Source organism: Xenopus tropicalis, chromosome 3 (assembly GCF_000004195.4).
Source record: "Xenopus tropicalis strain Nigerian chromosome 3, UCB_Xtro_10.0, whole genome shotgun sequence".
Classification (NCBI taxonomy): Eukaryota; Metazoa; Chordata; class Amphibia; order Anura; family Pipidae; genus Xenopus; species Xenopus tropicalis.
In genome coordinates this window covers 81,126,138-81,138,902 of record NC_030679.2, presented here as the reverse complement: position 1 = coordinate 81,138,902, position 12,765 = coordinate 81,126,138, and the positions used below count along the sequence as shown (strand labels likewise).

Genomic DNA, 12,765 nt, shown 5'->3' with positions numbered 1-12,765 from the left:
AGTGGTTGAGTGAGATCTATGCAATAAATGCAGGACTGGCAATTCAGTCACCACTGACATCTTTTGGCAGGATGAGGGCCCTTACACAATGGTGTTTTTTGTGTGTGTGTTTCAGATGCATCTGCCAGTTGATCTTATTTTGTTCTGCCTGTTTGTACTCATTTGTATTTAGAATTGCCTTTACGATTGCTGTTAAGTTTCACTGTATTTTTCTAAATGCATTTGATGCATGGTCATAATACAATATAATAAAGAGGTGTGTTTTAAACTCAAAAAAACTCAGTTGCACTTAAAAACCCCTATACGTGTATTATATGGATTGTTACATATTCATTAAGCATTTTTAAATATCCAAAAATGCCTGTACATAAGAGCCCTATTGCTGATTTGCAAACCTGACAGAAAACAGCCTGTTTAATAAGGGTCAGGGTTTAGGGCAGGTTGGGGTTTTGTATGGTCATACCTGGAGGTGGTTTGACCAAATATTTTTTACCATTATGTAACAGAAAACGTGAATAATACATATTATTCTACTTTGTATTTGCAGGTCCCTCTAAAGTCAGGCACAAACATATTATATTGGAGAACCACAGGTATCCTTATGGGTACAAAAGTGGTAAAGCCAGTATTGATAAAGAACATCACTATTGAAGGTAATAAAAAACAGCAATTTTCATTTGCATATGATTTATGTCTGCACAGGGGTGTAAATATGTATGTACAGGAGTGTATCACTGTTAATATAAGTGCTTGTATTTGTCTCATGCTGTGTTAGTTACAGGCATTCTTATACTCAAGCAGGTTTGGTTGTGCTCGCAAAGTGATGAAATTCATTCATATCACACACACCAATAATGCACAATAATGCATATTCCCACAGTTAAAAACCGGACTTCTTTGTCCAATGCTGACAAAAGATTCCTGCAAAATACAGAAAGAAGGCTGATACATGCAGAGTGAAAATCATCTGTTGTCGTTTTCTAATTTTTGTTTACTGATTTGTGATGTAATGTGAATCTAATCATTTTCTGCTGCCATTTGCAATAAGCGCTTGAAGGGGTTGTTTAAATTTGAATGAACTTTTAGTATGATGTAGACAGTGATATTCTCTCAAATTTTGCAGTTTACCTTTAATTTCAATGTATTTTTTTTGTATTAAATTATTTAGCTTTTTGTTTTAGCATTATGGCTTGAATGCTGTTGTTTTTTGTTGTGGCTGCCAAGGTCAGTGAGTCCCATATTAAAGATGGAAAAGGCAGAAGAAGAAAGCAAATAATTCAAGAACATAGGGACTAAGAATAAGGCATTCTGTAAAATACTAAAAGTTTGCCTAAAGGTGAACTACCCCTTTATGACCTTTTTATATATCTATGTTTTAGTATGCATGTATACAGTGTTGGACTGGCCCACCAGGGTACCAGGAAATCTCTCAGTGGGCCCAGGTGTCAGTGGGCCCTCCTGGTCTTTCCCTTTTTCTAAATGGGAATGAAGAGGAGAAATAGATGGAAGAATAGACACTAGCATGTAAATAAAAGAGACTAGGAGAATAAAGAGGTTGGGAAAAGAGGAAAAATAGTTTGGAGAGGGGGCCTATGGTAGAAGGTTTTCTGGTGGGCTCCTGGGGTCCCAGTCCAACGCTGCATATATAGTGTGTATAGTGCCTGCTACAAAGAGAATGGGTAGGAATGTCGTGTTGGAGGTAAAAATATTTGCCTTTGTTGGAAGGGGAGAAATGTGAGTGAGACATGGACATTGATTTACATTTTATTTGTGTGCAATTTAACTGTTGTAAAATTAAGTACTATAAGTGCTACATGAAAAGCGAGCCCTGTAATTACCACCTTGTCAAGGTTTGTGTAATGTACAGCTTGTGCCTCATGTGCCAGAATTGGGGCAACATTTAAATTGTTGCATGGCATTGGTTATAGATGAGTGATTTATGATGCAAATGGTTTTTGTATGACATCAGTTCAATGCCACTTTTTGGCTCCTGTAGCACCTAGTATTAGCAAATAAGACCTTATATGTAGTTTATGTAAAAAAAATATCTAAAATTCTAGTAAAAAGTGTGTTCTGGCAGCTTTATTGTAACTAAAGTTATTAATAATTAGTTATGAGTTACTGCAATATCTAACAAATTGAAACTGTTATCTTTAGGGGTTGCATATACATCTGAGTGTTTTCCCTGCAAGCCTGGAACATACAGTGATGAAGCTGGATCTTCTTCTTGTAAGATTTGCCCCAGAAACACATATTCAGACAGACAAGCGAAAGCATGCATAAAATGTTTTGAGGAAAAAGAATATTCCGGTAAGTGTATCTTGGGTAACACTTAAATTTGTCTCATGTATGCAGTACTTAGTTTTCCTGCAGTGACTCTGCTGTAGTTCCAGGAATTTTACAAATATTTCAAATAAATAAAACTTTTAGTCTACCTGGTCTTCCTTTTGCCTCTCCCCTCCATCTACTGCTCCACCTCCAAAGTGGACCCTGAACACTGCATCCCTATTAGAGTTTCAAAATGTGTCAGCAGACCAACATCTTTTGACTGCTTGGTGAATGCAGTGCCCTTGTGGTGCATGAAGAATGGCATGCCTGTGCCAGTTGCAGAGGAAAAGCATATGCTATATTCTTCTGTGCCTAGAGCAGGCATGCTGTTCAGCTCCTGTAGGTAAACTACACTAAGCAGCCAGAAAACATGACAGGCTGCCTATGAAACAGGAACTGGCAGAAAAATTTTACTTTGTAGGTATGTGGTCCTAACTTCTCGACTAGTTGTAGAACCAGTCTTTTATTTTTTTAGCCTGATTATAGGTAACGGTGAAAGGTCAGATTGCTAAACTGTGCCCTGTTTAAAAGAATCTTATCTGTTATGATATTCACCAACACCCATAGGAGTGTGCATATTTTTCTCATGGTAACTGACCGACAACCCCCGCAATCACACTAGGCACATTAAAGCTACAAAACAGCTTAACTTTTGTGCTTGTTGCTCTCTGAACCTTAAATATAGAAGCATTGACAATAATACCTTGTAAAAGTTATTTTTAATTGTGATTGCAAAGGGCTGCTCTAGATCAGAGATTAAAGTGATACTGACACTAAAAAATACTCTTCAGAATATTAATGCACATTTACTTTTATGGTTGAAATACATTTTGATGTTAGCAATTTTCTAAAGTTTTGGAGTCCAAAATTTTAAGCAATTTAAAATAAAATATAGGAGAGTGTGGAGAACAGCACACAGGTGATTTGTACACTTTGGCAGGGTCGGACTGGGATGTGAAGGGCCCACCGGGGCTCCCGTCCCAGGGGCCCTGCAGGCGCGTCCTCTAACCACCCCCCCCCCCCGTAGGGGCCCCCCTCGCAGGGCCCCCACCCGACGTCCTCCCCCGAGCGCATAAATTTGACGCGTCAGGGGAGGAGCGTTCTGGAGGGGGAAGGGTTGCGTCTGGACCGCCGGGGCCCACCGGGATTTTTCCCTGCACTTTGACACTGTCAACTGAGATTGCCACAGGCAACATTTTACTGGAGGAACCAGATTGTCTCTAGGGAAATACTTAGATGCTAGCACCACTAGCCATTGGTTAGCTGAGCCAAGGACAATATTCCAGAAGTTCACAACTGGGCATTTGGGCCTTGGGCATCAGCAGTGAAGTCCTGGGCCATGCCCACTCCCAGCCCAATCACACAACTTGTGATTCATATAGTATTCACTTCTGCAGAGCAAGCTAAATGAGATGGGGTACATGGCTCAGATAAGGTGCCCATACATGTTAAAGGGATTCTATCATGGTTTTTATGGGGTACTTTTTATTTCTAAATTACTCTATTTACATAGCAAATTATTGATGCTTATTGATGCTCATTTCTGACAGGAAAATAAAACCTGCCTGATTGATACCTGACTGATTTTCAGCCAGATATCGATCAGGGAGGCCCCCATACATGGGCAGATAAGCTGCCGAATCGGTATTTGAATCAGCAGCTTAAATCTGCTCATGTATGGCCAACTATATGCATAGTAAAGGCGGCAATGCTAGTAATTGTTATTTTCACAAGTTTATTTTATTTTCTATTGTTTTTAAACAATATAGTCTATAATTGTTATCCTGTACTACTTTTATTTCAGAGGAAGGAGCAAGCAAATGCAATGAGCGCCCTCCGTGCACAAACAAAGATCTGTTTCAGATTCACACACCATGTGACAGTGAACGCAAGGTAACGCAAGAAAGATTACTTTACTATATACCTCAGCATTATGCAGAGGGAATACATACTGAGATGCATTGGCAGTCTTCTGTTGTGATTCTGGTCAACAGTGACCTCTACTGGCAAAATTTTTTCCTCAGAAGAGGAAGGCAAATACTATAACAAATAAAAAATGAAGACCATTTAAAAAGCTGCCAAGAATTGCCTATTCTATAACATATTGAAAGCTGCTTTTTAAATGGTCTTCATTTTTTATTTGCCTTCCCCTTCTGACATTTTACAGCTTTCAAATGAGGGTCACTGACCCCAGTAGCGCATAAACTATTTCTCGGTGAGACAATGTAATTGTTATTGTCATTTTTTATTACTTATCTTTCTATTCCAGTGTTATCCTATTCATATTCTAGTCTGTCATTCAAATCAGTGCTTTATTGCTAGGTTAATTTAGACCCTAGCAACAAGATAGCTGCAGAAATTAAAAACTATAAAGTTGCTAAACAAAAGACTAAATCATTAAAAAAAACACAAATAATAGAAAATAAATACCATAGTTACATAGTTATATAGTTACATAGGGTTGAAAAAAGACCAGAGTCCATCAAGTTCAACCCATCCAAGTAAACCCAGCACACACAACCCACACCCACCAATCCATACGCCCACATACACAAACCACACATACAACCACCAACACTAACTGTAGATATTAGTATCAAAATAGCCTTGGATATTCTGATTGTTCAAGAACTCATCCAGGCCCCTCTTAAAGGAATTAACAGAATCTGCCATTACCACATCTCTAGGAAGGGCATTCCACAGCCTCACTGCCCTCACCGTGAAAAACCACCTACGCTGCTTCAAATGGAAGCTCTGTTCCTCTAATCTAAAGGGGTGGCCTCTGGTGTGTTGATTGTTTTTATGGGAAAAAAGAACATCCCCCAACTGCCTATAATCCCCTCTAATGTACTTGTACAGAGTAATCATGTCCCCTCGCAAGCGCCTCTTTTCCAGAGAAAACAACCCCAACCTCAACAGTCTAACCTCATAGTTTAAATCTTCCATCCCCTTTACCAGTTTAGTTGCACGTCTCTGCACTCTCTCCAGCTCATGAATATCCTTCTTAAGGACTGGAGCCCAAAACTGCGCTGCATACTCACGGTGAGGCCTTACCATTCTCTACTTGGAGTAAGGTTCTCAGTGGGGTCCCTCAGGGTTCTGTACTGGGTCCACTTTTGTTTAATTTGTTCATAAATGACTTAGGGGAGGGTATTATGAGTAATGTATCAGTGTTTGCAGATGACACAAAACTCTGCAGACCAGTCAATTCTATCCAGGATGTGACATCCCTGCAGCAGGATCTTGACCAACTGGCAATCTGGGCAGCTAAGTGGCAGATGAGATTTAATGTGGATAAATGTAAGGTCATGCACCTGGGATGTAAAAATATGCAAGCCCCGTATAACCTTAATGGGACTGCACTAGGCAAATCCATAATGGAGAAGGATCTTGGAGTCCTTGTAGATAATAAACTTGGCTGTAGCAAGCAATGCCAGGCAGCAGCTGCAAGGGCAAACAAGGTTCTGAGCTGTATTAAAAGGGGTATAGATTCACGGGAGGAGGGGGTTATTCTTCCCCTTTACAGAGCACTGGTAAGGCCCCATCTAGAATATGCTGTTCAGTTTTGGTCTCCAGTGCTCAAACGGGACATTATTGAGCTAGAGAGGGTCCAGAGAAGGGCAACTAAGCTGGTAAAGGGTATGGAAAGTCTCGGTTATGAAGAAAGACTGGCCAAGTTGGGTCTGTTTACACTGGAGAAGAGGCGCTTAAGAGGTGACATGATAACTATGTATAAATATATAAGGGGATCATATAATAACCTCTCTAATGTTTTATTTACCAGTAGGTCCTTCCAACGGACACGAGGGCACCCACTCCGTTTAGAAGAAGGGAGGTTCCATTTAAATATTCGGAAAGGATTTTTTACAGTGAGAGCTGTGAGGTTGTGGAATTCCCTACCCGAATCAGTCGTACTGGCTGATACATTATATAGCTTTAAGAAGGGGCTGGATGGATTCTTAGCAAGTGAGGGAATACAGGGTTATGGGAGATAGCTCTTAGTACAAGTTGATACAGGGACTGGTCCGATTGCCATCTTGGAGTCAGGAAGGAATTTTTTCCCCTCTGAGGCAAATTAGAGAGGCTTCAGATGGGGTTTTTTGCCTTCCTCTGGATCAACTTGTAGTTAGGCAGGTTAGGTATAGGCATTATGGTTGAACTTGATGGACGTATGTCTTTTTTCAACCCAACTTACTATGTTACTATGTTACTATGTTACCAGGGACCTATAAAGGGGCAAAATTATGTTCTCATCCCTTGAGTCAGATGCCCTTTTTTATACAAGACAGCACTTTATTTGCTGTAGTAGCCACAGAATGACACTGCCTGGAATTAGACAACTTGTTATCTACAAAAACCCCTAGATCCTTCTCCATTAAGGATGCCCCCAACACACTACCATTCAGTAGATAGTTCGCGTTTATATTATTTCTACCAAAATGCATAACTTTGCACTTATCAACATTGAACCTCATTTTCCAGTTTGCTGCCCAGTTTTCCAATTTTGTCAAATCGCTCTGCAAAGCGGCAGCATCCTGCATGGAACTTATAGTTTTGCACAATTTAGTGTCATCAGCAAAAATAGAAACAGTACTCTCTATGCCCTCCTCCAGGTCATTAATAAACAAGTTAAAAAGCAAAGGACCAAGGACTGACCCCTGCGGTACTCCACTAACCACACTGGTCCAATTAGAAAATGTTCCATTTACCACCACTCTTTGTAATCTATCCTTCAGCCAGTTCTCTATCCAATTACAAATATTATGTTCTAGGCCAATATTCCTTAATTTGATCATTAACCTTCTGTGAGGTACTGTATCAAACGTACCAATTACAAAAGTTGTGATAATATAACTCTCTACGTCATACTAAAAGTTAATTCACAGGTGAAAACCCCTTTAACATGTAAAACAGTTATTGCTCAGATAGAAATACATGTAAGTCATGTAAAACAGATGCCTCAATCTTCTTACCAACACAAAAATATAGCTTATAAGATGTACTTGATGGTAGCATAGCTGCATGGATCCAGATTGGTAGAAAAACAATCCTGTTTGGTTAAATAAATGTTAACATGAGTTTTAGTAGACTTAAGGAATAGTTTACAGATAACAGAAACAAATCTCTTATATAGAACACCCCAGGTCCCACACATTCTGGATAACAGATCTTATACCTAATTAAGAAGTTATCAAGCCTATACTTCTTTCATCAGATGATAGCAGGATAAGAGAGCTTGCCTGGTATATGATGCAGGATCCCTCTAATAGTTAACATAAACTTTCAATTAAATGCATTCTGGTACTGTCCAGAGTTGCTGAGGCCTGCAACATATTAGAGAAAGACACGTGGCCCCAAAATACAAGTTTAATATCCTTGTTGTAATGGAATTATGACTCTAGAAATGGTCTATGTGGGGAGACCTCTAGAAGTTCAGGCATGACTAAAACTGCAATCTGAGTAAGTAAAAGCAGTGTATTTAAATGGCTGAATTATTCTTTCATTAACAAAAAATATTTTTGGTATCAAACTGTATAAATAATGTTTGCTTTGGGATGTTTTTAGACTCAAATAATATATAAATGGATAGAGCCAAAGATTTGTAGAGAAGAGCTTCCCAACTCAATCAAGCTTCCTGCTTCTGGGAATAAAGAAGACTGCCCCCCTTGCAACCCTGGATATTTTAGCAATGGGACATCAGCTTGTTCTCCATGCCCCATTGGAGCCTATTCTGATGGATCAAGTGGCAAGTATTTTTAGAGACTTTAGGCTCTGCTAAGCAAAGACACCAAGAAGTCAAATATGTCATGTCTCTTGTTCGTAGATTTCTACTGCATCCTAAGGACCAGCTTTTCTACAGCCCCAACCTCTCTCATACATATACATACTATTGCATAATTTAAGCTCTAATAAACAAGGCACTCTTTGCCTCATGTATTGATCAATATTCATAAGTAATTTGTATGTTTTATATATACCAGTTGTACTTTATGCTGCAATATAAATATGCTATCTGTAATAAGTATCTTTCCAGTTCATCAGCAGTCTCTAAAAAATATATTCACTTCTTTTACATTTTAAACATCAGGCTCTGAGCTATCCCTGGCCCACTATAATATTTACCTGTAAAACTCCTGAACAAATAGAAAGTAAGCAGGAATATTTTGGAAAATCTAGGATTACTTTACACTTACAGAATATTTTACTTTTGTTTCTGCCCTCAGAATGTAAGACATGTCCTGCAGGAACAGAGCCTGTTTTTGGATTTATATATAAGTGGTGGAACATCCTTCCAGGCAACATGAAGACATCTTGCTTCAATGTTGGAAATTCCAAGTGTGATGGAATGAATGGTGAGTTGTCTGTAGCAATAAGGCTCATTTCCTTTCACCTTCTCTGAAGCAACTGATTTTATGGCTGGATTTTTTTTTTCAATCACTATAAAATACACTAAGCATGTGCATACTGAACTTATGGATGACTGTATTTCACAAGGGATTTTTTTTAAAAATCAATTGTTTTATGTACAAGCTTTAAAAAGTGGTAAATTAAACAACAGAAATCATACTCTAGAGAAGGGAAATATATAATAATCCAGCAGTTGATGTGTCTACAAAAATGCCAATACATTTTCTGGCCTTAGAACTTTTTTGTTTGGCCATATGAGTAAACATACTTGACCTTGTTTATCAGGCTATGCTTTCCTGCCAAGACCTTGGCTAGTCATAGGACTAGCCACTGTATCTGCTCAGTCATTATCGGCTATTGCTCTTTGCCTTATCCTCAAACCACTGTCTATTGGCATTACCTCGCATATGCATATTTTTTACATGGCTTATATGTATTTCTGAGCAATAATTGCTTTACATGTTAAAGCTAAAATTCCAATTCTAGAATTCCAATTTAAATTTTGGCAGTAGAATTTGTTTATCTACAATATGTTCTCAATCCAGACACTTATCAGCATTTTAGTAGTTTGACAACACATGATAAAATTGCCTAGTGTAACAAAGCCCCAAGGAAATATGCTTTCTGTCTCTGAGTCTGTGCTGTGCTATTTATCAGTCTGTGAGTTTTTGAGACTGACTTCTTCCATTTCTAATGTACTCTGCTCTCCTTTTCCATATTAGTTTAAATTCAACATCAATTAAGAACCCTCTCATTTAGGCAGGATTACTCAGTGGTTCAATACAGCATTTTATAACCACAAGTGCAGTGTTTCAGATGCAATTTTGAGCTGTTGTTTGAGTTGTTATGTTTTTTTTACTCACCCAAGGTGGGCAATACTAAGCTAATTCATTCGTTTGGCACAGGGGAGTCATAAATAAACGTACTTTTTCTGTTCTAGGTTGGGAAGTAGCAGGAGATCACATCCAAAGTGGCGTCGGGGGAACAGACAATGATTATCTAATACTGAATTTACATATTTTAGGGTTTAAGTAAGTATCTTACTTTTTTAGAAAAATAAAATATATTAATATAAATAAAACAGTAATTTATTACAGGTATAGGATACGTTATCTGGAAACCCCTTATCCAGAAAGTTCTGTATAGTATTCTGGATAACAGGTCCCATAACTGTATATAAATTCATATGGTCTGACTGCAAATACATATACTGTACTGGTGTGTCAGGGCACTGTTGGCTTAGCTAAATATTTCCAGAAATATTTCCCTATGCCGTCTTTTTAAAAAGTCGTGGTGGTGTGTCTTCGTCCTAAATAAGAATAGCTTATCTCCTAATTAAATTCCTTAGAGCCAAATGCAATTCAGTGTGAATAACTGGATACATTATTTTTTTTTCCAAATTCAACATTTCCGACTTTTAGTACCCCTAATTACACAATCTACTAATGTTCAGAGTAATAAGACATATGTCAACAGCTTCTAAGACAGGACAAATACAATGTGTTTTTATGCATTTTAATATTGCTTTTAATTTTTTTAGGCCACCCACGTCAGTGACTGGCGCAACCGGAGCTGAACTGGGAAGAGTTACCTTTGTGTTTGAAAACATTTGTGTGTCTGACTGTGTGCTGTACTTTATGGTGGTAAGTTATATGTAGCTGTATTTAATAGTTCTGCACTTTGTGTTGTACTCTCTGCAGAACTACAGAAGCTTTCTTACACAGTACCCCCCCACCCTCCAAGATGATTCAGGGGTCCAGTGCAATTTGTCATTTCAGACACGATGTTGTAATTAAGCAGTACAATGTTGTACTGCTTAATTAAAATACTGTACTAATCCTAGATCAGTGGTATATCCTACACTGTTAACCTTGCTACAGCAGCTAGTGACGATGAATGGGACTTATTTTGTGCCTTAAGGCGCTAACCACTTGACTAGTCTGACTTATTGGCATTGTTGTGCAGCTAAGGGGTTGAAGAACTGCACAGTAATTTTAAAAACAATTACTAAAACAGTCCATTACCAGTATTTCATTTTTGTGGATTAGTTTATTGTGACCATCTTTGTTCATCCCGTTTATTGTTAACTCTTCCTTATTTTTAGGATATTAACAGGAAGTCAACAAGTTTAGTGGAATCATTTGTGGGACGCAAAGAATATCAGTCATATACTCATATAATAAACAAAAATGCCACCTACATGTTCACTTGGGCTTTTCAGAGGACAAATCTAGCCCAAGATGTAAGTATATGTAAAAAAAATGTAACGTTTACGTACAGTGTATATATAAATTATATGGAATATGATCTGGAAACATTAAAAACAGAAACCTATGTGTATTTCATTTCCTCAATATAATATTAACAATAAGGAGCTATAGATTGCTTTTTGAGACTGATTTTATATTGATGGAATCAAGCTTTACATTTAGCATATACCAATGGTACAGTCTCCTGAATGTATCACTCTTGACTAAAGGTGTACACTACACCAGACATGCTGTGGAAGGTAGTGAGCAATCACATATTAGGTGCTAATAAGATGAGATCTGCCCTCTGTCCTTAATATGTTTGACTTTTGTCAAATCTGGGTTTATCTGTCCTATACTACAATTTCTGGATTGTGAGCTTATTTGCAATTCCCTCTGCTCAACTTGTACATCATGTTAAATATTTTCAAAATGCCACAATTTAAATCATTGCAGAATTGGTTTAATAAAACAGGCATATAAAGATAACTATATTCCATGCTTCTTTATGAGGATAGCATAATAAAACCCACATTATTCTGGCTCGTTGCAGTCTAATGCATAATGTGATTATATATAACAAGGCATAAATCACTATCCTATTGTAATCCAATGTTCTCTATTATGGCATACAATTTGAATATACATGCAAAGGTTTGGCCAAGAATTGTCTCTATTTTAGTGATAGTTGATTGCCAAAGCAATAACAAGAGCCATTTTCTCTTTTCTTTTTTTCTTCCAGAGCCGACGATTTGTAAATGATGTTGCGAAGATCTATTCAATTACAGTTACTAATGCTGTTGAAGGAGTTTCATCATCATGTCGTGCCTGTGCTCTGGGCCCACAGCAATTGGGATCATCGTGTGTGCCTTGTCCTGCTGGTCACTATATTGATAAAGAGAGCAACATGTGTAAAGAGTGTCCTCCTGACACTTACTTAACTCCACACCAGGTCTATGGCAAAGAAGCCTGTGTGCCCTGTGGCCCAGGGAGTAAAAGCAACAAGGTGATTTGCATATTTTAGTAAGAAGTAAAAAAAATCCACATGCAATTTTAAATTGCTAGTCAACCAATATCTCTACTTAGAATAATATCCCTAGCAGCCCATTGTGAGACCCTACTCATTGTTATAGAAATGTTCATACATACCTTCTGGTGTTTGCTGTTACTTTGTGATTAAACATTTTTTTCATGGTTTTTTAAAACTCAACCACCCCAAAACCAAATACCAGCTTTTAAATGTAAAATAACCAAAACTTGAGCCTAAAAGGCAGTAGTTATCAATTTGATCCAATAGGTTCTGCAATAATAGCTGTGGTACCTAGTCTGCTGCAAATGTATATATTATCTGTTTGTAAGCATACCATTACAGCTAGTTCCAAGCTTAATTGCCACCTCTGGGAAAGATATAGCATGGGGATCTGCTTATTTGGGCTGTGATTGGAAATGGATAAAGAAAGCAATAGTATTATTAATTTGTCTATGTATTTTTTCTCTGTGTTTGTTTATAGGAACATTCTGCGTGCTACAGCGATTGCCTGGTGACCTATACTAATGAAAACCAAAGTTTGAGTTACAACTTCAACAGTCTTGGCAAAGTGGCTACCCTCATAAATGGACCAAGTTTTACTTCCAAGGGGACAAAATACTACCATCTTTTTAACATGAGTTTGTGTGGGCATGGAGTAAGTGTCTATCCCTCACATGTAATAAAAGGCACTAAGTTTGCCCAGTAGCAGTAACCCATAACAACCAATAAGGTGTTTGCTTTTAAACAGAT

The 12,765-nt window shown here is 37.9% G+C and overlaps 1 protein-coding gene across 1 annotated transcript in view; it reads left to right on the top strand.

The window, feature by feature from the left end:
* The window catches only part of kiaa1324l (KIAA1324-like), a 51,625-nt gene that overhangs the window by 24,429 nt on the left and 14,431 nt on the right, over window positions 1-12,765 (top strand). Inside the window, exons 6-15 of the mRNA XM_002935245.5 lie at window positions 548-653; window positions 2,158-2,310; window positions 4,133-4,221; window positions 7,894-8,074; window positions 8,553-8,681; window positions 9,677-9,767; window positions 10,277-10,379; window positions 10,841-10,978; window positions 11,728-11,991; window positions 12,497-12,670. Coding sequence (XP_002935291.2) covers window positions 548-653; window positions 2,158-2,310; window positions 4,133-4,221; window positions 7,894-8,074; window positions 8,553-8,681; window positions 9,677-9,767; window positions 10,277-10,379; window positions 10,841-10,978; window positions 11,728-11,991; window positions 12,497-12,670 — 1,428 coding nt within the window. The remainder of the gene's footprint in view (window positions 1-547; window positions 654-2,157; window positions 2,311-4,132; window positions 4,222-7,893; window positions 8,075-8,552; window positions 8,682-9,676; window positions 9,768-10,276; window positions 10,380-10,840; window positions 10,979-11,727; window positions 11,992-12,496; window positions 12,671-12,765) is intronic.